Source organism: Podarcis tiliguerta, assembly GCF_965153285.1.
Source record: "Podarcis tiliguerta genome assembly, chromosome: 4".
NCBI lineage: Eukaryota > Metazoa > Chordata > Lepidosauria > Squamata > Lacertidae > Podarcis > Podarcis tiliguerta.
The window spans coordinates 75,682,825-75,709,845 of NC_139537.1; the positions used below are offsets into that span (position 1 = coordinate 75,682,825).

General features: G+C 43.3%; 2 protein-coding genes across 2 annotated transcripts in view; one reads left to right on the forward strand and one right to left on the reverse strand.

The window, feature by feature from the left end:
• Window positions 1-469: 469 nt before the first annotated feature.
• On the reverse strand, window positions 470-9,201 carry CFAP97D2 (CFAP97 domain containing 2). Its single transcript, XM_083438148.1, has 5 exons — window positions 8,831-9,201; window positions 7,276-7,356; window positions 6,158-6,276; window positions 3,738-3,930; window positions 470-1,783 (listed from the first exon to the last, which is right to left on the reverse strand). Exons 1-5 carry the CDS (start codon window positions 8,921-8,923, stop codon window positions 1,613-1,615), a joined length of 657 nt encoding a protein of 218 aa, XP_083294274.1. The 5' UTR covers window positions 8,924-9,201; the 3' UTR covers window positions 470-1,612.
• Window positions 9,202-20,549: 11,348 nt separating this feature from the next.
• The window catches only part of RASA3 (RAS p21 protein activator 3), a 118,244-nt gene continuing 111,772 nt past the window's right edge, over window positions 20,550-27,021 (forward strand). The window contains exon 1 of the mRNA XM_083437733.1: window positions 20,550-20,864. Coding sequence (XP_083293859.1) covers window positions 20,573-20,864 — 292 coding nt within the window. The 5' untranslated portion in view covers window positions 20,550-20,572. The remainder of the gene's footprint in view (window positions 20,865-27,021) is intronic.

A 27,021-nucleotide genomic window follows, 5' to 3' on the forward strand; every position in this document is an offset into this window, starting at 1 on the left:
GTCCTGTTTGTAACTATTTGAATCTTTTTATGTTGTAAACCACCACGAGCGAGGTTTTAACTATGGAAAGGCGGCACACAGATAAAAGACTACTCTCGGGACAGGATGAGAGAATGAAGCAAGTTGTGGCTTAATAGCAGCAGTCCCAGAAGGATGTGATGAAACTAGTTGGTGATAAGATTCTAAATCCCATCATCCCTGACTACTGGCTAGCTAAGGCTGATGGAAGCTGGAGTCAAAAAACATTTAGAGAGCCACCAGTGCCCCATCCTTTGTGCAGCCATTTTCTACAACCAAGCCTATTCCATTTGTTTTGGTTGCAGCCCTTCGTCTGCATGTAACCTGATTAATCAAGATGGGGTCTCAGAAGCTGGACATGTTTGGGCCATTACATTACCACCTAAGTTTTTGTAGCAGACTCCAAAGAGAACACTTCATCTTTGCTGTCACTGGAGGAACACTTTAAACATTTTATGAAGACAACTGGCCTTTATTTCAATAGCACTTACTTTCAAGTAGTATGTTTCAACTTTTGTTTTTATCCAGTTCCACTTTACTTCCACTAAGGGAACTAAAAGCAGCTAACATTAGATACAAATAATCAAGACAATATAAAGAAGCATGATAAAATAATAATAATAGTAATACCAATAATACTAGAAATGAACTGAACAGATCATCAGTTCATCTTTTCCCAAAGTCTTCTTAAGAGTCAGGTCTTCATTTGGCACCACAAAACATGTAGTATGTGGGAATGTCAACATTATTTTATTTCTTGGCTGAATATCTTCTTTAGTTGCTTAATTTCTCTCTACATAGCTTGACACAGGGAGTCCTAGGATGCTGATTGAGAATCAAAGGTGGATCGTAGGTTGAGACTGGTTGAAGAGCACTAACTAATTTCCTGCTCAGCTAACCCCCAACCCTAAGAACCAGAGGCATGTGCCCCTGCCACTGAAGATCGTGCAGATAGGAATGTCACCCTCAGGCTGAGAAAGGATAACCATCCATGATGTAGACTAACTCAGGGCCCCCCAAACCAGGCACTCAGAATAGTTAATTATATCTGAGATGTATAAATCATAATGGATGGAAGCAAGATGTTTCAGTGATAATTGAATGAATTTGGCTCATGAATGGAGAATCTCCCTTAAGTGAGAATAAAATCCTGTTTATAACTATTTGGGAAAACATTTCCCCCCTGGTAATTTTATTATTATTATTGTAAGTTTTGTTTTGGTGGAAATTCTTCATCTTTGGCTGTAGTCACAACCCAGATCCCAGCATTGCAGGGGGTTGGACGAGATGATCGTTGTGGTCTCTTACAACTCTACAATTCTGTGATTCTATATAATTCACCCAACCATGCTTTCTTGGAAGTAATTCCCACTGATTTCAATTGGATATACTTTCCAAGTACGTGTAGGATTGTTGCTCTGGCCAGCTTGCTTATATGCTATATCTAAGAAGAATGTCTAGAACTTATTACAAATAAAGATTCTAATATCTACCCTTAGTATAACCAAGATAATTTCTTAATTATGCATCCCCTTACATCAGGTCTTCCGTTTAGCAATATTCATTATCCGGAGTGTCATCTTAACGCATGGAATCACACTTTTTCTACTGGATTTTCTCTTTGGTGATCATTACTTGGTTTTTTTATTTGATGAATCAGTTCTTCTTCCTCTGGTTCCTCTGCTTTGTTTGTTACACACCTATCTTTCAGATCTCTTTTTTTCTTTCTGTCTCTTTCTGATGTTGTTTTCTTTAATTTTAGTTCCTATGGAGGGACAAATAAATGATAAATTCATGTTCTACTAAATAGATGAATATTTTTAGGTAGATTTTTGTACGACTGCTGCAAAAAATGCTAAACTACTAGACCCTTTAAAGTCTAAGAACAAAATATTATTAATCACAACTGTAAAACAAAACAAAACAAAACAAAACACCAATGTATTAAACACCAAGGAATTTAAATCAATAAATTGTTCTCTTTTTTTGCCCTTTAGACGTCACATTAGGCTATATCTTGCACTGAGCTTTTCTTTATCATTTTTGTTGCTCAGACCTGTTTTCTCAAAGCACATGCCATTGCAATCTGAATTGAAATATATGGTATTTACACCTGAGGTGTGGGGATTACTAGTTTAGTTTTCTTGTAAAAGCAGTGATTCATGGGCTGAAGAATTTGAGTTTCAAGAACGTTTTGCAATTTGTGATAAATGTAAGATAGATGGCAGCTTTGCAACTTGAAATTCGTTTCTTATGTGTTGCATTTAAATCTCCCATTTGTTGCATGAAGATAACAGGCTTAAATCCTTCTTAGGGGAAGGTGCCTTTCCTTTTCTCCAACGTCTAAAAAATTGCTTCTGCTGATCTTTGAAGCCAGACCTGAAAGCATTACTCAAGAACATAAAAGCTGACCTTAGAGGGATGGGGAAGGCAAATGGACTCTCTCATTTTGGTGCTAATGGTATACTTCAGCAGAAAGAAAAAAAGCAGGAGTTAGAAAGATAAACGTTCTTCCCCTGACTAAGGAGAAAAGTGTGCAGTACTGTACAGTGGTGCCTCGCAAGACGAAAAGAATCCGTTCCGCGAGTCTTTTCGTCTTGCGGTTTTTTCGTCTTGCGAAGCAAGCCCATTGACAGATTAGCGCTATTAGCGCTATTGGCACTTTAAGGGCTAAAAACGGCTTTTTAAGGCTTAAGGGATTAGCGGTTTTGCTGCTAAAATGCTTTTAGCAGCTTAGCGATTCAGAAAAAGGGGTTTTGGAGCAAAAAAAACAACTCAAAATTTTTCGTCAATTTTCGTCTTGCGAAGCAAGCCCATAGGGAAATTCGTCTTGCGAAGTGCCTCTGCAGACGGAAAACCCTTTCGTCTTGCGGGTTTTCCGTCTTGCGAGGCATTCGTCTTGCGGGGCACCACCGTATGTGCAAACTGTAACCCTAAGATGTAGGGCATTGGTTCTCAAACTTTTATTTTCAGAATAAAAATTTGCTTGCCACGCCAAATATTTGTTGATAAGAAATATTGGAAAACAAAAATAAATTCCTAGCAGTGTTTCATTTATAACACAGAACACAACTACTTTATAATATGATCATAGGACATCCAGAAAGTTTGAAACAATGCAGCTACCTAAGAACACTGAAACACCTTTGGTGTAGGTAGAGTGTACAGATTTTTAATTCACGCATGTACTTACTTTGTTCAGAAAAATAGTTTTCTGATGCTCTGGTACATATGCAAGGAGTTTTGAGCATAATATATTTCTGTGTCCTATTTCCTCTAGTGTACTGTGTGAGCTTCAACTTGCATCATTTAAAATCTCAACACTGCCTATCAGTTAGCTTCTGTAAACTGCCATATTAATTGGCCCAACAGTAGAAATAATAACAAGGCTAAGCAAAAATTGATACTGGAAGCAAATGCTGTTTCCACACACATGCAACATGTAGTTCATAATACTGAACCAACTGTTAATTGGAGCTGTGTCTATGAAATTATGTAGACAATATTCTTGTAAACAGATTTGGGTCCATGTGCATTTTTCCTACCTATGATGCATCCTTTCTAGCTTAATTAAATTGGCTGAGAAATTTTACCTGTGGTATGATTCTGCAACGTTTAATTAATTGATTACTGTATTTGTTTAATCTGGAAACAGAAGACCAGGAGATAGGGACCCACCAAACTGAAGAAATGTGTACATATTTTAAAACCGGACTTACCTTTTGATCCTGCAACTTGCACAACCCACGAGGATATCTTGCAATACTGTTCATGTAGTTTTCAGCCTTTTGCCACTCTTCATTCCACTTTTGGACCGTATACTGAGGTTTGCAGTTCATAATTCTTTCCAGGATGACATGATTCTCCTGGCTTACCTTTCGAAATTCTCGTTCTCGTCTTTCTCTATTTAAGCTAAAGGGGGAGGGTATTATATACTGTTGAAATAAAGTCTCTATCCATAGCATGGAGGAGAAATACACCTATAGATATTTTTGGCAGCTACAATGCTTCATGTGCAGAAGAAAACGAAGATTAGTACAATCAAAAAAACACAGACATAAATACCATATACATACATACATACATACATGTATACATACAGTACTAATATATTATGAGCAGCATATTATGGTTTGCCTTACCAAACCAATTTATAATAAGTAATTGAGCATATGTTTTATAAGAAATATAGTATTATATATAGTACAATTTCTTCCACTAAGAAAAATCCCACCCACCCCAGATAATGGCTTCAAAAATTCTGCCTAACATTCTCCTTAAGGGAAAATTACCGTATTTTTCGCTCTATTGGACGCACCGGACCACAGGACGCACCTAGTTTTTAGAGGGGGAAATCAAGGGGGGGGGAATTATTCCCCCCCCCAGCCCCAAAGAGCAATGGACAGGCTGCGCGGAGCCTGTCCACTTCTCCCAGAGCTTCTCGGGGCTGCGGGGGAGGCCCGGGTCCCCCCCCCACCCCAAAGAGCAAAGAAGCCAAGACAGCGAGCAGGATCCACAGCCGCGCAACCTCTTCAGCCAGGAGCTAAACCTCTCCAGCGCAGCTAAAGAAGACAAGGCAGCAAGCGCGATCCATCCTGCTCGCTGCCTTGGCTTCCTCTTTAGCCTTGCGCAGCATCTTTAGCCTTGCACAATGGGATGGATCGCGCCCGCTGTCCACCGGGGCTGGACTAGATGACTCCTGGGGTTCCCTTCCAACCCTGCAATTCTATGACCTCGGAAGGTGTCGGGGGTCTCCACCACTGGAGGCTTTTAAGCAGCGGTTGGGGGACCATCTGCCTGGTGTTCTTTAGCTGTGATTCCTACATTGTGAGGGGGCTGTGCTAGATGACCCTCGGGTGGCCCCCCCAACTCTATACAGTCCTACAGTTCTGCGGCAGGAGATCCACAGCCACTTCACACAATGCCCACTCCCAATTTTCATCAGAGATACACTGGCTTCAGTGTCTAGGTAGGTACCCCCCTACCTGCCACACTTCCCCCACCCCACTTAAGTTGAGGGAATTCCTATCCAGAGAAGCTCCCAGGTGAGGCAAGGGTTAAGATCTACCTCTGGTGGATCGCGCTTGCTGCCCTGGCTTCCTCTTTAGCCTTGCGCAGCCTCCCCCCCCTCCCCCGGCTGGAGAGGTTGCGCAAGGCTTTTCTAGAGGAGGGAGAAGGGACTGACTGGCGGTGTCAGTCCCTTCTCCCTCCTGGGAAAAGCCCGCAAGAGCCGCGCGAAGCTTGTGTGGGGCTCTTGGGGGCTTTTCCTGCCTGCCTTCCCCCTGCATTCGCTCCATAGGACACACAGACTTTCCCCCTTAGTTTTTAAGACGGAAAAAGTGCGTCCTATGGTGCGAAAAGTACGGTATATCATGGCTCCCCTATCTCACTCCAGTTGTCAAATTGATGTGGTTCACGCCGAGTTCTGCTGCTTGTGTCCCAGAAGTTTGATATGAGATTGTTCCTTGCCGTAGGGAAATCTCTGGACAGCCAACAACCAGCCTCTGTGTGCCTATCCACAGTTGGATATCATATAGATATTGTGACATATCCCAATCATCACTTGGAATACGTTACTGGTTAATACACTTTTGTACTATTGGAGGTCTCAACAGGGAACAATCCCAAATCTCAGTTTATTTTTATTTTTTAACTGTTTAGAAAATTTTGTGCACAGGTAGGAGACCCTATGGATAATATTGGGCTAGAACAACTCCTATATTAGTCCCAAGTTAGTACTGAATCTAACTGCACCCTTTCGTTGATTCCCCTTCTCTACCAATACTTTTACCATCCTCTGTTTTTGGACTATGCACATTAAAAAAACAAACACCTTTGTGGTTTTAGAAGTTTTTTTAAAAAGGAAAAAAGCTTAGTAAAATGCTTACTGTCACTTTCTAACATTTTCTTTGTTTGAAGACCCCTTCCATTAGATGATTAAATTGTCAAAACTCCCCCCCCCCAAGGAATGGCAGCTTTAGTGGCCTTTACACAAACATTTGAAAGAAGGCATGCCTGTGAAACAGCCCCAGAGCTTCTTGTTATTATACAGGTCATTAAAGGGTACCTTATTAAGTGCCATGGTCAATGCTGTTAATGTAACTGGATAGCCTTATACCAGTTTGATTACAAGGCATACCTTTTGGGCTCATACTCATTTTTGTTATCAATTCTTCCTTTGGTCCTCATGATACGAGACATCTTCTCTAGCAGCAAACGGTTCTCCCTCTCGATGATTGACAGGCGGTCCTTCTCCAGCTGAAAAGACAGGGGGATACTTAGGGAAACGAATTATGTTCCATACATCCTCTCTAACCAAGGACAGCTACAGCACTTGATTCCCCCACTCCCTTCACGCTTGTAATTTTGCATGATGTGGAATATGACGGTAGAAATGCTATATTTCAGGATGAAATTCAAAAGTAGATGAGATCTGTACACACTTAGAACTTACTGAAATTGAGTCTTAAGTACTGTAATGTAGAAAACTCTTAAAGTTATCTGGGTTAATAAGGGGGAGGGAAAATAAAAACTGCGTTCTAAAATCATACTAAAGACTCATCTCATTCAGTATCCTGTTTCCAACAGTAGTCAGTGCACGGACAATTGTTAACTAGAGTCCCTCGGGTTGTTATTTTACTCAGGCTGAAATATACTCAGAGTCGCAAAGTGATTTCATGCTCTTTATTCAGCTCATAGTGGTGAGGAGGAATGAATGAATGTCCCCTCAAAGTATCTGCTTTATATACATTCTTTACACAATGGGCTGCACATGATTGGCTAATTCCGGAATTCTACTGTAAGCCAATCAGGTTGTGGATTCACTTCTATCTGGAGCATGATTGGGTGGTTCCTGCCAACCAATCATACTGCTGCATCGTTCTAGGACCAATCAGACTGCTGCGTTCTGAATCCTATTGTTCTAGGACCAATCAGACTGCAGCCTTTTGGATCCTATTGTTCTAGGACCAATCAGACTGCTGCAGTTTGGATCCTATTCAACTCAGTACATAACACAGGCCTTTGGTAGTTACGTTAGTCTATAGTGTGTTTCTCTTTTAGTGGGGTGTGCTTCTTATTGTGTTGTTCTATGAGCGTTGTAGTAATTTTGTATTGTACATTATTTTAAAGATTCTGGTTTTGAATTCATTTTACCTGTTCATATTTTATCTTATGTCACTTTGAGACCTTTTTTGTATAAAATAACAACAACTAATAATAATAAACTTCATTAAAAAAATCAAAGCAGCAACATACCTTAAGTTTTCTTAACTTCAAATGAAGATGCCCATATGTTTGAGGGGTAGAGGTGTCCACCACAGGTTTGGTAATCTGAATCTGCAGTGGAAAACAAAACACTCCTGGTTTTTAGTCTTTAAATGTGCCTATAGAATAGAAGGGAATTTCTTTCGTGATTTCGGCGGCAAAGCCATTGTACACTATGCCCTCTCTGTAATCTGATTGATTCTATTATGACAATGACCCCATAAGTAAGTACAAATATCAGACATGAAGACGGATCCACATAAGAACAGCTTGCTGAATCAGGCCAATGATCCATGTCTAGCATCTTGTTTTCAAAGTGGCCAACCAGATGTCTGTAGAAAAACCCAGAAGGAGAACATGAGCACAAGAGCACTACTGCCTCCAACTGTGGAGGTAGAGCATAGCAGACATGGCCATCAATAGTCCTCTTTCAAAGCCATCCAATTGGTGGCCATCACTGTCTCCTGTGGAAGCAACTTCCATCATTTAACTATATGCTTTGTGAATTAGCTCTTTCTTTTACCTGTCTCAAATCTTACAACATTCAGCTTCCTTGGCTGTCCTTGAGTTGCTAGTGTTATGAGAGGGGTAGAAAAACGCAACGTCCTACTTAACCATCTAGTCAGCGGGGGGGGGGGGGCTGTGTAAAAATTATAAACGATGATGCAATGCCAAAAACAAACAAACAGAAAGATTAGCACAAATAAACGATAGCGCCAGAGCAACCTACTTATTTGACTACCCAGGAACCAGCATCCACCTCTGAACTTTGAAAAAAAAGAGGGAGATGTTATAATCTAAATGCAAAAGCCATCCATACTGAGCAAAGGAAAAGCCCTAAATCAAAAAGGTTAATTTTCACCTTGAGTGCCAAACTCAATGACATATTTCCTTCTGTTTATATCAGTTTACAACAAAAAAATATATTACAAAGGGTGATATCCAAGGAGTTCATTGATTTCAGTGGGTCTGCTCTGAGTATGACAAATGTTGGCTATCACCCAAAAACTATAAACTCTATAAAGCTAACATTTCTCCAATGGTTAGTTCTCATGTAGGTTTTCTGACACTAATTAACCTTTGTGTGTGTGTGGCTGTATAATTTGTAACAGAAGAATAGTGGTATGAGTTTTACTTTCCCCTGAGGACTCATAGCTTGGGGGAGCCCCCAGATCTATATTTGTGCAATAAAAGAACACCCATAGATAAAAACCATTGATAAATGCAATGCCTTTTCGTCACGGAAATTAAAGGAATGTAGGAAGTGGCCTACAGCGTTCGCGTGAAATGCTTATTAATTTTTCTTGGAATGATTTTGAGATTGGACCGTTTCTTTGTAAATAAATTCTTGGCATGGTAGCAATTCTTTGGTTTAAAGTGTGGAGGGGAGTCAAGAGGGAGCAATGTACAGTGCATACTAAAGCAGCAAACTGAGCGGTGGCTAATTGTTATGTCCTTGGCAGAAATGCAAAGGCATTTCCTCTCAACAAGTTTGGCTTTGTGCACGAAGCAGCTTGCGATGTTATAGGAGCGCCGCCACACTTACCTTTCTCTTGTGTTCTTCGTACGTCGCTTTGTCCCACTTTTGCTGAAGGTATTTATTGCCACACGGCAAAATTGGCTGGTAGGATCGGTGCATCTTAAAACAACATGAAATATCTCTAAATCTCGACTACTTCAAAGAGGGTGCATCATTGGCCAGAAGCTTCTTCAGTGAAGCTGTAACAACTGTGGTGTGTTTGCAGCAGGTCATGTGGTGGTTGCTATGGTATCGCTGAGGCAAAAAGTGAATAGCTGGTGATAGCATTTTCAACAATATGTTTGGGAAGTAGCAAGCAAGAACCAAGAATCTAAGAGTGCAATCCTGTACACACTTTTAAGGAAGTAAGCCCCACTGAAAACAATGTGACTTGCTTACTGAGAGTGTAGATATGTATAGGACCGAACTGTAAAACTAAGATTCCAAAGGATATCCTTTTCAACACATTAATTTCTGGAACAATTACACTTCTAATTTTTTTTTATAGCACTGCAAGCAAGTATAGATTTGCACAAAAGTAGGATGCGGGTGGCGCTGTGGGTTAAACCACTGAGCCTAGGACTTGCCGATCAGAAGGTCGGCGGTTCGAATCCCCACGATGGGGTGAGCTCCCATTCCTCGGTCCCTGCTCCTGCCAACCTAGCAGTTCGAAAGCACGTCAAAGTGCAAGTAGATAAATAGGAACTGCTCTGGCGGGAAGGTAAACGGCATTTCTGTGCACTGCTCTGGTTCGCCAGAAGCGGCTTAGTCACGCTGGCCACATGACCCGGAAGCTGTACACCGGCTCCTTCGGCCAGTAAAGCGAGATGAGCACCGCAACCCCGGAGTTGGGCACAACTGGACCTAATGGTCAGGGGTCCCTTTACCTTTACCTAGGATATCAAAATCCAAGACACATAATGAAATGTGCCCTCTGTCATTTGTTAAAAATGGTTCTCTGCTAAAGACTATATTACACATTATTGTGTGGGAAAAAATCCTAGGTAGGAAATAATGAGAAGCAGCCTGCAGGATCATGGTGTGTTGCAATTCCACATATATGGGGTCTTTGTTCCCACTGCCAACTAGCACATGCACAAACAGTGAGAAACCCACATAATTGTCACACACACTTGCATTGCATATAGAAAGCTTGCAACATGTGCATGCACTTCCTATAACATTTAATTATATATTAGTAACCTTTATATCCTATTTAAGGATGACATCAGAAAAGTCCAGCATCCTGCTCTCACATTAGCCAACCAGATGCCAATGAAAAGTCCACAAACAGGAGCTGAATGCAAAGGAACTCCTCCCCAGTTCTGATTCCCAGCAAGTGATATACAGGGACACGCTGTCTCCAATGGTAGAACATATTCATCATGGTTAGTAAGCCACTGGTAGCCTTAACTTCCAGGAATTGTGATTACTTTTTAATGGTCCCAGAGTAACAGAAGCTACTAGGGCTAAGACCAGTCAGGAACCTTTGTGTTTTGGTACAGCTGCCTCATGTGTTTCAGTTTGCTACCAGAGTTGCAGTTTAGGAGGTCCCTAGGTAGCTAGGTTGGCAGGAGCAGGGACCGAGCAATGGGAGCTCACCTCGTCACGGGGATTCGAACCGCTGACCTTCTGATTGGCAAGTCCTGGCTCTGTGGTTTAACCCACAGCGCCACCCGAAAAGCACGTCCAAGTGCAAGTAGATAAATAGGTACCGCTCCGGCGGGAAGGTAAACGGCGTTTCCATGCACTGCTCTGGTTTGCCAGAAGCGGCTTAGTCATGCTGGCCACATGACCCAGAAGCTGTACGCCGGCTCCCTCGTCCAGTAAAGCGAGATGAGCGCCGCAACCCCAGAGTCGGCTACGACTGGTCCTAATGGTCAGGGGTCCCTTTACCTTTATCTTAGGTAGCTAGGGATGAACGACCTTTTCTAGAAGTTAAACGTTTTGCAGAAAACCAGTAAAAGGAGAGGGAGTATTTACTTATTACATGTTTTATCCCTTCCTTAGAATGATGTGCTGTGAGTGAGCACCTACTTTAAAAGTTTAAAGGAATTTGGAAACAAAGCACTGCAAATTATCCCTTTCTCAGATTCATGTTGGGACTGCCCAGACAACTAGAAAGGAGGAGAGACAACTGGTAGCAGCAGCAGTGGGCAGGCAGGAAGCAGTAGCAATAGTGTAAGATGTCACCCATGAATTATAGGAGGATGGCCTTGCAGGCAGTAGAGGGAGAACACACCATCTGCTAGCAGTACTGCATTGTTCAGTATGACTCATGATAAGACTCACCCTGCATGATTCTGCCAGGTTCTGCCAAAAATTTGTTAGATAGTGCCAGGTTTCACTTTGGAACTGATGCTGATCTATCAAATTCCAGCCTTGGCTCCGCCTTCAACCCACCCAATTCCTCCAGGCTCCATCCCCGATCTCCCAAATTCTTTCTGCGCTAGCTTTCACCCCACACCGCGGGACTGTATTTCTACCCTGCCTTAGTTCTGGCCCCACACAGAGGTATCCGCAGCCATGTGTCTTTTGTTCATTTATTGACTCTCCCCGCTGGAATGGGAATACTTTGTACAAAGGGGAAAGAGATTAAGTGCCTGTCAGGAACACTAAGCTAGGTGCTTTCTCTCTCTTGCTCTTTCCGTTTCTTTAAATTCTCAGAACATTGCTGTGTGGTTTGATGTGGAGGACTGCTGAACATCAGGCAATGCAGGGCATTTATAGTAAAACTTTACACCAGAGCTTTCCCATTGCATTTAATGGCATTCCACAGCTGAAAGGCTGAATTCACAATTCATGCGCTCATAATCGTGTGTAAATCCAGTCCACTCCTCAGGACTGGAATCTAACACATTGTATTTTGCAGGATTAGAGGCATTGAAAGAGTATGGAAAACAGCTCCTGCCCCACGCATCAAAAAAGAAATGTTGTGCAGACACACATAACAGGTTCTCTACATTTGTGGACGATATTCCTAGTCTAACTGATGTTAGAGAAGGAAAGGCATTATTCACAAGCCATCTTTATGCCAACTTTACCTCAGAGCCATTGTATTAAATGGCATAATTTAAAGAGCAGGCAGCTTACAAGTTCATGGGTTAGCTCTGGCTTCTGATTGTGGTTATTGGTGCCCCTACCAAATTTTAAATAAGACGTGATGAAAGGTTTAATCCAAGGTTTTATTTATAAGGAAAACAAAGTTTTCAAGTTTGAGGTGTAAAATATATATTATACCGTATTTCTTGCATGTCTATCTGCTCTCCCACCTGGTGCTGTTTTTAGTAGACGTTACTGACACCTGAGTGGATCTGATTTGATTGAACTTTGCCTGCTTGGGTTCTTGGGGAAGCACATAGGTTGGAAGGGTGTGTGTGCAGTTTGTAGTCATCCATAGAAATTCCACATTCCTCACTAGGAAACCAACCTGTCTGGGAACAAGATGTGAATCTCCACTTGCTGTTGTGCCGCAAGGACATTTTATTGGTGTACTGTCAATCCTGTGGTTTTGGAGAACCCTTGAACAATAATCCCGGGAGTCTTAAATGTAGAAGCGGAGTCCGCCTTATCTGGTCTGGCTCTGGACTTCATGGTCATCAAGACAACTGTGGATCTGCTTCAATGCATCACGGGTCAAACACATATTGCAGGTCATACTCTCAATTGGTCTTCAGTATAGAGCAGACTGGGAGTGATCCAGTGCCAAGAAGGTGAGTGTCACCCCACTGTCATAGATCACTCCCAGGTGAGATTAGGGTTGGCTGTGACTGAGTCTACAGGAGTAGAGGAACGGTTTTTGTTATGCAAGGGAGGCCCTTCCTGGTGGTGGTGCCCCAGTTCCTCCTGGGGAGGTGTGCTTTCCTCTATATTAAAGACTTTTTGGTGTCAACTGAAGATCCATGTGTTTGTATGAATTATTGGGACATAAATGGAATTAACAATTTTAGCATCACTGTCTGCTGAACTATATTCTTCATTTTCTAAATATGTACAGTATTTTAGAAGTTTTAATAGTTTTGTGACGGTTGTATTTTGGAGTGCTGTGACTTCTGTGGGAGTACAGAAATACAATTGATAGTGACAACTGATGTTACACCTCTTTTTTATTTTACATGTAATATGTAAATGTAGACATTTGTATGTCATCCTATACCTGAGTGCAAGTGTCCCACAGTTAGAAACCCATACCTGCTAGAGGGTGGCATCTTCACTGTGCAATGTGACTATCCATAAGTGGTTCGGCTTGTGCAGCAAAATATGCTTTCGTTCCACGAAACATTGTTGGTAGAACAGAGTGGCCCAAGGCAATACAGAAATTGGCTATTCCTGATTTGACTTCTGATAATAAACAGGAGAATATTAGAAGTGATTATCTCTTAACTGGTTTAAGCTTCAGCAGAAGCTGCAGCAAATACAGACACAGAATTAATCCAAAGCAGACCTCCTTATCCAAGCAGTATGTTGACAGACTTCATCTGCAAGATTCTTGGTAAGCTCCCAGAATTGTTCACAGCATTCCAAATGAGACCATGCCAGTCCCAAGGTACTACTATTGCTTACTGAGTCACAGGAACAATGTTCCTGCCTATACAACCTAAAAATACCATTAGCTATCTGTACCGTAACAGCACATTGTTGTTGCATACCCATCTTCTGCCCATTCTGCTGAAAGAAATACAGATATAATGTACAGCAGAGTTGCAAATGCATGGGTTTCATTCTGCCTCATCGTGTGAATGAATAGACTGTGTTAAATCATTAAAATATTAGGTGATGAAGCTGTATTAGGTGACATGATAGCTTCGTCAGGGATGTGATTGGTTGGCTTTGGTGATGGGTCTTTGACAGAAGCAAGGCATCACTTCATATTACTTTTATTCAAGTGGTGAACATGCACGTACAATCTCAGCCCAAATCTTCAGTGTGCTGGCTTTTCAGTGCTGGATGTGGAAGTACGGTCAGTGCTGTGATACTCCCTGCATATAATAATACAGCCCATGTTTATACCACTTATCCTTGTTTTTTGATAATGAGAAATCTATTCCTGCATCGGCAGATGAGTATTACTTTGTTTGCGCTGCATGCCAAATGATACAGTTGTGCTTATCTGTGTGTTTGCTCTTACGTTTGTGTTTCATTCATAGGAGGCTAACCGCTATCTTTTGGGCTGAAACTTATTTGAGGTTTCACCATTTCCAGCAGGTGGTAGAAATCTAGGTAGAAATGGCTTGCTTATCTATTTATATAGCAATATTGTGCACTGTGACTTGTTTTATCCACAGCGATTAGACTGCATAATTGACACAGATTGGCAACAGCTGTAATTTATCTGTGTAACATGCAATTATCGTCCTAGGAATCAGAGAAAGCATGGAATTAAAGAACCACCCTAAAGAAAACAAACGTATTATATTAGGGACTGTGCCCCTGCTCACTTTGCTTGCCAATTCCACCTACCCCTGCCAAACCCCCTCTCAAAACCACCCACCCCTCCCTTTGTACCTAGCCAAAGCCACTTCCCTCCTCCCTTCATTCCACACTGAAGCTAGTACTTTTTCCAGTCACTGTTCCTACAAAGCATATAAACTGCCTCATAGAAAGGGACAGGGAGAAAAATGGCTTAGTTTGAATACCTCCCTAACTCACACTCCTTGAAATGATGTGCGAACTGAAACACAACATATCCTTAGTAATCCAAACTTTTCTGAATTTTGCAGTGCACTTCTCCACCCAATTAATGTGTACAAAAATGTATGCACAGGGGTAAAGCCAACTGGAAGCTGCAAAATCCCCATTGGACGTTCGGCTTCCAAAAATAGTTTGCAAACCAAAACAGTCACTTCCAGGTTTGCGGAGTTCGGGAACCAAAATGTTTGAGAACTAAGCTGTTTGTAAACCAAGGTATGACTGTAATAATAATAATAATAATGTATTACTGAAAACAACAAACAGAAAGGCATTGTTTTTGTTGCAAAAACATGTATATGAAGCAAAATTGCATTTAACAATATACAGTGGTATCTCGGGTTAAGAACCTAATTCGTTCCGGAGGTCCGTTCTTTACCTGAAACTGTTCTTAACCTGAGGTACCACTTTAGCTAATGGGGCCTCCTGCTATGCCACTGCCACGCAATTTCTGTTCTCATCCTGAAGCAAAGTTCTTAACCTGAAGCACTATTTCTGGGTTAGTGGAGTCTGTAACCTGAAGCGTATGTAACCTGAAGCGTCTGTAACCCAAGGTACCACTGTATACCTTGACTGGCCAGCTAAACCAGGTGAGGGTAGCCTATGGATCTCAAACCCTCAGTGAGTTAGGGACTTCCTCTGCATTCAAAGACTGCCTCCGGCAGATTGAGCGGATGAAACCAACAGTGGATCAAACGGTCAAGAAGCGGTTTCTGCACGGGCTGTAGAGGGAAGTGAGGGGCAGATGGGGCTTGTCAACCTGGGAAGGTAGCCCATCTAGGAGAAGAAAAACTCTGATCCTAAACCTCCACTACCTTGCAGTATATCTTCAGGAGAAGAAAAGGCTAAGGAGTAAACCCTACACAAATCCAGAGTGGAGTAGGAGTAAACCCTACACAAATCCAGAGTGGAGTCCCTAAGACAGTTGGGTGGTGCCTTTTACGCCAAGCAACTGCAACCAAGCTGGTGCCAAATGTATTGCTTTGGACCACATCAGAGGGGGTTCTTGTCGACTGGGCAGCCCTGGACCTCCATATTGGGGAAGTCACTTGGGTTCTACTAACACAGCCGTTTGACTTCACCCCTGGAGGCGTCCTCCATTTTCTCTCAAGACAGATGGATGCTAACAACAACAGCAATATATATGGAGAAAACTACACTAAAATACTGACAGATTTTAATGGGGACCTTTTTTTTATTTAAAAAAATGCAAACTCATGTGGAAACGCAGAAAAAAGATTGGAGAAACCAGAAACTCTACTTCTGCTATACTTCCAGATTTGACATTCAAAACAGATTTACATCTAACCAGAAGAGGGCGTAGAAACACTGCCTCCCGGATAGACGTATGAATCCTTTCTGAGGCAGGAAACAGTATCCGTGTTTCCTTTCAGCATAGGAATACTTAAAAAATAAATTAATTATACTGTTGCTCCATGTTCTTGAAGAATATGTTTGGAGAATCTCTTTCTGGCAACTACACTGAAAATGTCATATCTAAGAAATGTTGGTATGTTCAGTTATGTACAGAGTGTTATGTGCTGTGTTCTCGTTAGCAGTTTCCATTATGTTAAAGTTAGGTAATTAGAAAATCTCCTAACTCTACTTCCTCTCAAGGGAAACCTCTCATCTAGATCACTGAAAGGAAGTGATTTCCTTGCCTGGCAGGAATGAGTCACAGAAAACGACCTTCTGTGTAAGTCTAATTGTGCCTTAATTTAGATTTCAGAACCCTCTGCAGTGTTATAATATGGACACATGTAGTTCTGAATACAGAGCCGCCGTGAAATTTGGCCTCGATCCTGAAACTGTATAAACTCAGCAGAATTAAGAACAGAATTGTTGTTGTTACAGTATATATAACAAATTCTCATGCACCCCCTAGAGTGCCTCCCCTCTGCCCCCTTAACAAAACACTGGCTTAGGAATTTGCGTTCTCTTAAGTGTACTTAAGGAATCCAGTCCTTGAATCTAATTTCTTGGCGCTACTCTGAGAATCAGAAAGCTACAGCAAACACAGTCTAAGGGATGCAAACATTCCACAGCAACCAAATCACCTCGACTGACATAGAGAAAAAGAATATGAATGATCAGAATGTCATAGAATCCTAGGAGGAATTTCAGCTACATCATACATGGCAGTTGGCTATCCAACCTCTGTTTAAAAAAGGATAATACGCATTCTCTTAGGGTAACAACTTGTGCAATGTATGTCCCTCTCGCCTCGTGTTGTTCTTGATCTTTTATGAGTGACTGGGATGAGGATATTGGGTGCTTCACAGCCAACATCACAGGTCATCCACCTGCTCTGTAACTGGGGCAAGCCCAGGGCCACTGTGTGCTGTGCAGCCTGCACAACCAAACAAGCAGCTTCAGTGAGAGATTTGCAAGCACCACATATTACCTTGGACCTGGTTTTTAAACGAACTTGTTGATAAGGCACTGATGTGCTCAGCTGATTGGGACTTTGTGTTGCAAGCACTAAGGGGCACAAGGGAGAATTGGGGTGTTCTTTCAATGCTGGAAGAACAACTCCAGTACATTTTCAGATATAATCTCTGAGCCTGTACCTCCCTCAACTGATAAATCTTGAATCTTGCACCATGGCATATAATTCATTCTCACTATGCTCCGTGCCTGAATTTCTTGTTGCTAGTTAAAAATAAATAAATTAAGGGTATGCCTGCATTAGTGTTCCTTGTTCTAGTACCTAAGAGGTTGCTTCTTATAGTTCCAGTACACTTTGTTCCATGGCACTTCCTGCTTTCTTTAATACTAGGCTCCTTTTGGGGCAAGCAAAGGATACATTTTTATTTCTAATGTTGACGTCCTTCTGCAAATCTTAACAACACACTTTTTTTCCTGAATAATTATAACCCCCTAGTTCCTCTGTGAATTTTTCACAGCTAACTTTCCCATGATTTTTTATCTTTCCCTGGGTAGTTTGGATTGTTTGGTACTTTGGTTGGAAAGGGAAACTTGCATATTACACAGCCACACAAGCCTATGTTTACCACTGGGTGCACACTCAACAGAGAGCCACAGCTAATCCTAGCTGAACATAGCCATACAAATTTTGTTTTCTCGTGCACTTGGCACTGACAAAGCATCAACAGCATGCGTTTACCTATCAGTACCATCATTACAGTACTCTGCTATTTGGGTGACCAATATTGCTTTGCTGGGATCAATATCCATCAACTTACACCAATCCTCTGTCAGGAACAAGTCAGTAGTAAATCACACTGTGCAAGTTGAAGTGAACTGTTAGCAAGAACCTGATCTGCACAGACTTGGCAGAGTGTCAGCCCAAATGAGTACAGCAGCTCATTCCCAGTAGGTCTTGCCCACGGATCAGTTGCAGTGGCTGAAAGTCCCTGCCTCCCCGCAGCTCTCAAAGTACCCTCCTCTGCAGGGTTTCCCCCCTTCAAGCATTCAGATACTGCACCTGTGGGAAGCTACCAGTAACTTCTCCTCTGCCTTTTTTGTGCCTCTTCTGGAGATCTTCTAGATGCAGAATTTGCCAGTGGCAAAGGAAGGAACTCTAACCAGCCCATGGTGGTAGCAGGGAGGCTGCAGCAGCAAACGGGGTGCATTAAAAGAGGGAACCCCAACAAGTGGCAGCAGAGAATGGTTTCTGCGGCTCTGCAGCTACAAGCCAATAGAAACTGCCAAGCCAGGTTTAAGATGGTTCTAAGTTTTTCCTCCTAGGTGCATTTCCACAATAGTAATTTTAGCCAGTACTGTACTGGTTCAGCCTGTGAAGCTTAAGCAATCCCTTGAGTGAAGCCTTTCTACAGACCAGTTCAGCCCTTCAATCTTTCACTCACAAGCAGAAAACGCCCTGCTCTCCTTGAGCAGATATGTGAACCCTGCTTTGTGGAGGCAGCTTGAGCCAGCCTCATACTGACTGACAAGGGGAATACAAGTGTCACCCTTCTGTTTGTTAAACTTATTCCAACCGTTTACATGAAAGCACAGGGTGCGACTCCACCTGACATGCTCAGTCAGCAGAGCATAACACTCTTAATCTCAAGGTCGTGGAACCCCACGTCGGAAGAAAGATTCCTGCATTGCAGGGGGTTACATTAGATCAGTGTTTTTCAACCATTTTGCCTGGTGTGCCGTGGGAAAAATTGAAAAATTCGAAAGATTAAAAAAAATAAAAATTCAAATTTTCGCCTGCTAGGCGGGCGCCGGACTGTGTCCTGGGTATGGGGTGGGGTTTTTGACCCCACCCTCGGCCAGCAGGGGCGCCGATTGGCACTCCTCAGGGGGACACCCTCCACTTTTCTGATGTCCGGGCTGTGATTGGTCCAGATTGGCCTGGACCTATCACAGTAGGACATCATCTTCCGACTTCCTTCCCGCCCGAGCACAGTGTGCGCAGCAGCGGAGAGAAGAAGACGTCGCGACTTGAGTCACCAGGAGGACCGGAGAAGTTGTCATTTTATTTCTCTTCAGTCTCCACTGAATGCCTTGACTGGGTTAGGGACCCTTATAGCTCAGCATCAGTTGGTGGAAAGGACATGACTTTACAGGAGCAGGAGGAACTAATTGAACTGAGACAAAATTGTGGTTTCAAGCTAAGATTTGGACAGTTTTTGGTTGGATACTGCCAAAGAGTTCCCCCTTCTGGCAAACAAAGCTATTTTGACATTGCTCCCATTTTCCACTACATATCTGTGTGAGATGAGCTTTTCAAGCATGATTGCTATAAAAACTAAATACAGAGAGAGACTGAGAGCTGTTGACGAAGAGCTCTGTGTGTGTCTTTCTTCGATTCCAGCCAGAATATCAGCTTTGTGTTCAGCCAAACAGGCCCAGGTTGCGCACTGAATAAAGTATGTTATAATTTTTCATATTTCTGTTTACTTACTATTTCATAATAAAGTAATTATAAAATACTTTATTTGTGTTTATTTGATTCCTATTCAAGAGAAATACTTTATATATAGTCAATATAGGCACAGAGTTAATTTTTTTAACATTTTCTAATGGTGGTGTGCCTCGTGATTTTTTTCATGAAAACGCTGCATTAGATGACCCTCCACAATTCTAAAACTCTCTGCCTGGGTTCCGACACTACGTTTCCCCTGCACTTCCCGCTTCCACCACTCGATGGAGTGTGCTGTTCCCTCCCCCCGCCGCTGCCGCCGCCCACAGCATTCTACTGCTTTTGCACACTGTTGCTAGGATATTCTGGCATCGGGCGACTCAGGATGACCGGAGCTCAGTGGCAAAATCGAATCACTGGGCCCATCCCATGCACAGAATTCTAGAATCGCAGAGTTGGAAGGGACCCCGAGGGGCATCTCATTCAAACCCCTGCAATGCAATCTCTCTCTATATATATTGCAGAATAGAGTGGGGGGTGGGGGGAGAGGACAGACAGGCTCTTTTTTCCACGTCCTACTGACTCACAGCCAGCGAACCGTCCTGTGGAAGTGCGGGGTAGTGGTAGGGCGAAAGGGCCTTCCAAGCATAGGAGCCGAGGTCCCTTCGTCCGTCCCCGTCCCCCAGAAAATATTTTAGGGGCTGGGACGGACCCCCCCTCCCAAAGTTGATGAGCATTAACATTCAAGCGGAGCGCGTGCACGCCAAGCTTCTAAGGGGTTTTCAAGGAAGCACAGGCGACCCCGATCCTCCTTGGGCAGCCTTCTACTCGCGAGAGGCACGCCGCTCAGGTTTCATAAGCGGGAGGCGATAAAGCAAAAATATCTGGCTGCGGGCCATTTATTTGACTACTTTCCCCTCTCTCCCCCCTCTCCACCACCACGCCTTCCTCCTTCAGCTCCCGATTTGGGCGGGTGCGCTGAAGCAGAGGCGCTACAGAAGTCAAAGCTGCAGGACGCCCCCCCTCCACCCCAGCGCCCCCCCTCCCTCCACCCACCAAGCTCTCCTCTCTCTCTCTCCCTCCAGCTGTTTGGTTTTGCGCTTACAAATCTCTCCCCGCGTTTCTCCTTCTTTTCGCCCAATAGGGAGCGGCCCGCCCGGGCTGGACCAATGGAGGGCGCCGCACAGCCTTAGCCCCGCTCAGCCAATGGGAGGGCGGCCGTGGGGGCGGCCGCTGCCGGAGCCATGTGTTCTTCTGCTCTTGCGAAGTGGAGCGCGCGAGGGTGGGGGCGGCGGCCCAGTGCGCGCGCGCTCCCTCCCTCCCTCTCCCTCCTCCCTCCCTCTTTCCCCGGGTCCCGCTTCAAGACCGCGCATTGTATCTCTCGGCGCGCGCGCTGCAGTCGCGGGGCTAAGAAGGCAGCCCTCTTTCCCGGCGGCGGCGGCGGCGGCGGGGGAGCTTTCCGCAAGAAAGGAGGAGAAGCCATGGCGGTGGAAGAAGAGGGGCTGCGGGTGTTCCAGAGCGTCAGGATTAAAATAGGTACCGGGGCGGAGGGAAGAAGGAGAAAGGAGTAACAAAGGGAAGGACGGGAGCTGGGTGCTCCTTGCAAGCCGAGCAGGGGCTTTCCCCCTGAGGAGCCGCTGCAGCCCGGTTGGGACGGGCAGCGGCGCCCCGTCGGCTGCCTGGGCTCCCCCGCCAGCAGCTAAGGCGGCAGCACCGGCCCGCCGCTCGCTCTTATCCGGCCCCTCGTTTGTTCCTTCCCGTGCAACCCGTCCCTGTGGAGAAACGACGGGTCCTCCTCAGGAAGGGATGATGAATGGCTTTGGTGTGTGTGTTAGTGTGTTGGAGTGGGGGCCCTGAAGTTTGTATAGGGTGAAGTGGGAGGGGGGGGATATGCTGGCATAGGAGAGAGGCGGGCGAGGATGCTAAGGAGCGGAAGAAGGGATGGCAGTAAAGTGTAAAAAGAAGAAGTGTGGTTGTGGTGACGGGTGTGAGGGTGGGGGGCAGTCGCCGCTTGTCAACTTGCAAGATGTAAGGCAAATTGGGCTCGCGCCCAATTTGCAGTGTGGGAATTGCTTTGCTGGGTCTTTCTAGTCGTTGCATGTGGCTCGTGCTCTTGCAGAAGCTCGGTTTGCCACTCTAAAATGCCGTTTAATTAATATGTGGGGCGGGATTGCCAAGTACGGCAGTGGCATGTTCAAGTCTGTGGGGTGTTCTTGCTTGCCAGTGGGTGTACTCTACAGTTAATTTCAGTCCTGCTCTTCCCAACTCCGTTTATTCTATTTCTGATGACCGACTAGTTTATGCCTATTGTAGCTGTATGGATATCTCCTCGTTTTGGTACACTTCTTACTGTCACTTGTGTGTTTTATCTCCCCCCCCCCCTTGGGTTTCTGTTGTGCCAATGTCATCCCACTGCTGCTTAGTAGCTTCCTGTTGGCATTCCTGCATCCTATATGCTCAAGAGGCAAACCATCTTCTTGCCATTTCCTGTTGGCACAGTGTGATATGGTGAAATGTCAATTTTGGTTCCTCTTTGTTACCACTGTCACTCATGAGTCTTAAAGTCTGTGTCATTTACACTTTAATCCTATGTATGTCTATTCAGTTCTTTGTGGCTTACAGTCATGTAAATCAGATGTATAGTATTGCTGCTGCAATATCATTTCCATTATTATTTGTTGTATTTTGCAATTTGTTGTCCGTTACACTGTTTTTCACACTTTTCTCAGAGTTCCCTCTGGTGATGGCCATTCTGATATTCATCGGCAAAGTCTTTATCAAATGACTGACATAGCTTGGACAAAGCAACATAAATCCCTTGTATCTATCTTAAAATATAGATGGTGATTTCTTCATATAATAGTACTTTGAGCACAAACCTATCTGCTTCAGTTTCTGGGACATCTTTGACAGTTGTGGTTGAAAGAAACTCACCCCCCCCCCTTTTCTCTCTCTTCTCTTCTAATCTAGATGAACAGAGTTTGTGTCCTATATCCCTGAATAGCTCTTCATTGTGCTCTAAGTTCTTTTGTTTGTTTATTATTATATTTATTTCCCGCTTTCCTTCATTAAATTCAAGGGTTGCCATATTCCCAAACGTCAAAATTTGGACAGAGTTGTATAGCTTTTTTTGGGGGGGGGGCTTTTCTTTGAAAACCTGAACATATGACAGCCCTAGGCATAAATGGTTCTTCTCCTCCACATTTTATCAACACAGCAACCCTGTGAGGTAGGTTAGGCTGAGAGAATGTGACCATTCTTTGTGTTTCATAGCTGAGTAGAGATTTGAACTCTGGTCTTCCAGGTGCTAGTCCAATACTTTTAACTAATAGTAAGGGTCAGTGGCCAGAAATGGTAGGAGTAATCAGCGTCTCAAGGGTTGTATGTACAGTGGTACCTCGGGTTAAGTACTTAATTCGTTCTGGAGGTCCGTACTTAGCCTGAAACTGTTCTTAACCTGAAGCACCACTTTAGCTAATGGGGCCTCTTGCTGCTGCTGCGCCGCCGGAGCACGATTTCTGTTCTCATCCTGAAGCAAAGTTCTTAACCTGAAGCATTATTTCTGGGTTAGCGGAGTCTGTAACCTGAAGTGTATGTAACCTGAGGAACCACTGTAATTTTGTCACAGAGCTGTTCCCGCCTGAAATGCATACATCTCCCCCCCCCCCCCAAAAAAAACCCTTACGATTTTTGATCAAACTTTTTCAAGTTTTTTGTAGTGCTTTAAACCTACTTCAGCTGACTACAGTAGTCAGGAAAAAAATTAAGTGTGTAGTACCAATGTGTCGTACCAATTCTACAGTATTGGCTGTAATTCTCTGAAACTTCCAGCTGTTCACAGCCAAGTTGGTTTGAATTGTATGCAGTGCACATATACAAATAATACTGGTGGACCAGTTTTGTGCTTAATGTACTGAACGGATCCTGGGAAAGTGTACATAAAATGACTAGTGGTAAACATAATAAAGATTTCCTGTATTCCAAGCTGCCAATGCTTCAGTCTGCTATTGACAATTCACAGCAAGCAGTTGCTCTGTGGCTTTCACAGAAGGTAGTTTTAATTTGTTTGAGAGATGTGCTATTATTTTGACTGTTGAATGACTTCCAGACCACATCATTAGAAAGTAAGTGACAGATGTCGCTGTTGTAGATTAAAACTCTCTCTGGTATTATTTTGACTGGCCTGGGTTACAGGGCAAGTGCTATACCCTTAACAAATTAAATCCAGTGGGAGGACTCTATTCTGCTACCCCCCTTTTTTTGCAGAAAGCTTGACTTGTTGATGCATGTAAAAGCAAATTCACGCCCATCATATAATGCAAATCCGGGAGGGAAACATTACCCCGGTTTGGAAAAAAGATGATGCGAGAACTTTCACCAGAGTGCTTTGATTCAGCATATGTTGTTTTGTAAAAATGCCATTTAAATACATTGGAAGTAGTCTGTGCGAGGCTATTAAACCCATGCCTTTCAGAATGTTGATGAACCAGTATTGCCTTCTGGTTCCACGAATGAAAGAAGACCTCATCATAGGGATCACTTTGGGTTGGTGAGCCTGTCTGTAAAGAACGGATGCAGAGAAAAAGCAACACAAACTTGTTAAAAATGAAAGCCTTGGCTGATGAAGAATGAGAACTATATTTTTTTTAATTGGAGCAATGGCCATATTGTCAAATGCTTATGGTTATAATATCTCAGTCCCACAATTCCAGAAGCAGTGGGGGAAGGAGTTTTTCTTAAAACATGTGCACATGCCTATGTTCTCAGTTCATGGGTCGTGTCCCCCCCCCCCAGGTTTCTTCAGAAGTACAGTGGTACCTCGGGTTAAGTACTTAATTCTTTCCGGAGGTCCGTTCTTAACCTGAAACTGTTCTTAACCTGAAGCACCACTTTAGCTAATGGGGCCTCCTGCTGCCGCTGCACCTCCGGAGCACGATTTCTGTTCTCATCCTGAAGCAAAGTTCTTAACCCGAGGTACTATTTCTGGGTTAGCGGAGTCTGTAACCTGAAGCGTCTCTAACCTGAAGTGTATGTAACACAAGGTACCACTGTAGTTTTACTTAATGGGGGATGGGAAACCTGTGGCCATCCAAATTCTGCTGGACTAAAACTTCTATTATCCCTGACCATTGGCCATTTTTTGTTTTGTGGTTTAACAATCAGTGTTAGAAACTTAGATATATAAGCTAGGTGCCAAATGGCTCCTTGAACCATGGTTAAAGGTAGAGGTAAAGGGACCCCTGACCATTAGGTCCAGTCGTGACCGACTCTGGGGTTGTGGCGCTCATTTTGCTTTATTGGCTGAGGGAGCCGGCGTACAGCTTCTGTGTCGTGGCCAGCATGACTAAGCCACTTCTGGCGAACCAGAGCAGCGCACGGAAACGCCGTTTACCCTCCTGTCAGAGCGGTACCTATTTATCTACTTGCACTTTGACGTGCTTTCGAACTGCTAGGTTGGCAGGAGCAGGGACCGAGCAATGGGAGCTCACCCTGTCGCAGGGATTCGAACCGCCGACCTTCTAATTGGCAAGTCCTAGGCTCTGTGGTTTAACCCACAGCACCACCCCAAAATGGAATATCTAGTTGCCATTTTTGGGTAAGACATCTCTAAAGTCTTATTTTTCAAGTGATGGACTGACTGTGATTGATTTTTTTATATATAATAATTTGTTTTGAGTTTACATTATTTTTACCATAATCACAATCTGTTAGAATCATAATATCACCTATAGCCTTGCTCAAACTGAGCCTCGACTCCCCCCATCTCCCACTCCTTGGCTTTCATTAACATTCACTTACAACTTAGCATTTCTATCTTAACCTATTTACCTTCTTTCATGCTTATAAAATTTACCTTGAGGTAAAGAGGTTCCAAAAATTAACATTACAAAACATTTTAACTCAAACCTGCAAACGTTTTCAAATGTTTACAATGTTCTCTCATATATTTTATAAATTTACTCCAGTCCTTTTCAAACAGCTCGCTGCGCTGGGTTTGGATCTTCCCCGTCAGCTTAGCCAGTTTTGCATATTCCATCATTTTGGTCTGCCATTCTTCCAGTGTTGGAAGTTCCTGCTGCTTCCACTTCTGGGCTAAAAGTATCCTTGCGGCTGTGGTAGCATACATAAATAAATTTATATCTTTTTTGGGAATTTCTTCTCCAATTATACCCAACAAAAGTTTTGTTAAAGGTATTTTTAAAAATCTTTTTCAGTTCATTGTATATCATATCCCAATAGCTTTTAACCTTAGTACAAGTCCACCACATATGGAAGAATTTCCCCTCATTTTCCTTACATTTCCAGAATTCCTTGTCTTGGATTTCTTTACATTTTAGCAAGTTTAGACTGCGTCAAATGCCACCTATAGATCATCTTCATTAAATTTTCCTTAAGTGCCGTATATGCAGTAAATTTAGTTGTTTTGGTCCACAATTTCCCCCACATTTCAAAATCAATATTGTGACCCAAATCTTGAGCCCATTTAATCATAACCGTCTTTACTTCTTCATCCTTTGTATGCCATTCCAGTAATAACTTACACATTATTGACAATGTTTTCCTTTACTATCTAACAATTCAGTCCCTATTTTTGATTTAGTATTACCAAAACCATCACTGTGATTGATTCTTAGTTAAACATCTGCCTAGTTCAGCTGACAACCTTGAGCTTGGTTAAGAACTTTGAGAACTTAAAAAGAAGAAAAATCACTTGATCCAGGGACAGTCCACATACTGTATATACTGGCCATTTCCAACCTCTTTTTCTTAATGGTGACTGCTCCTGCTCAGGCTGCATAGAAAAAGTAATTTGCTTCCCAAAATTCATTCTGATTGTGCAGATAAAATATAACTTGATAGAATTCTACAGTATGTGGTATTAGTTTGTGAAATCAGTCTAGATCCAATGATCCCCAGATGGTGGAGATGTCAGGTGCCACATCCTGGCACCCAGGCAACTTCACTTGGTCACAAGTGGTCCAAACGGCCTCGGTCCAGTATACCTGAAGGAGCGTCTCCACCTCCATCGTTCTGTCCAGACACTGAGGTCCAGCGCCAAGGGCCTTCTGGCGGTTCCCTCGCTGCGAGAAGCCAAGTTACAGGGAACCAGGCAGAGGGCCTTCTTGGTAGTGGCGCCCGCCCTGTGGAACGCCCTCCCACCAGATCTCAAAGAGAAAAATAACTACCAAACTTTTAGAAGACATCTAAAGGCAGCCCTGTTTAGGGAAGCTTTTAATGTTTAATAGGTTATTGTATTTTAGTGTTTTGTTGGAAGCCACCCAGAGTAGCTGGGGAAACCCAGCCAGATGGGCGGGGTATAAATAAATTATTATTATTATTATTATTATTATTATTATTATTATTGCCCAGTGCAAATGTGCCGGGCGCCTGGTTTATTTTGAACAGTGCTGTTCATGTATTGGTGGGTATGGTGCAAGACTGAATGTGCAGACTCCACTTGCACAGATTCCTTGCTGCATTGAGGGTCAATGTCTGAAAGGAGCTTTTAAGCATGTTTTCCTGACTGTCCTTAAAACTTCCCAGCAATTGTGAGTGTCCTTTCAAGCCCACTTCAGATCTTGTTGCTCTACATGGCAAGGATGAGGGTAGCAGAGCCGGCGTGGAAAGCCCCATCCCTACATGTTTACTACATTATAATACCAGAAGAGGTGTATGATCATTAATTCCTTAA

What these genes read in the sequence shown, in the direction of transcription:
- CFAP97D2 (XM_083438148.1), bottom strand. Translation starts at nt 8,923, where the DNA reads ATGCACCGATCCTACCAGCCAATTTTGCCGTGTGGCAATAAATACCTT. An exon ending in ACGAAGAACACAAGAGAAAG is followed by an intron (nt 7,357 to 8,830) that starts GTAAGTGTGGCG and finishes TTTCCACTGCAG; the next exon opens with ATTCAGATTACCAAACCTGT. An exon ending in GCAAGTTGCAGGATCAAAAG is followed by an intron (nt 1,784 to 3,737) that starts GTAAGTCCGGTT and finishes GTCCCTCCATAG; the next exon opens with GAACTAAAATTAAAGAAAAC.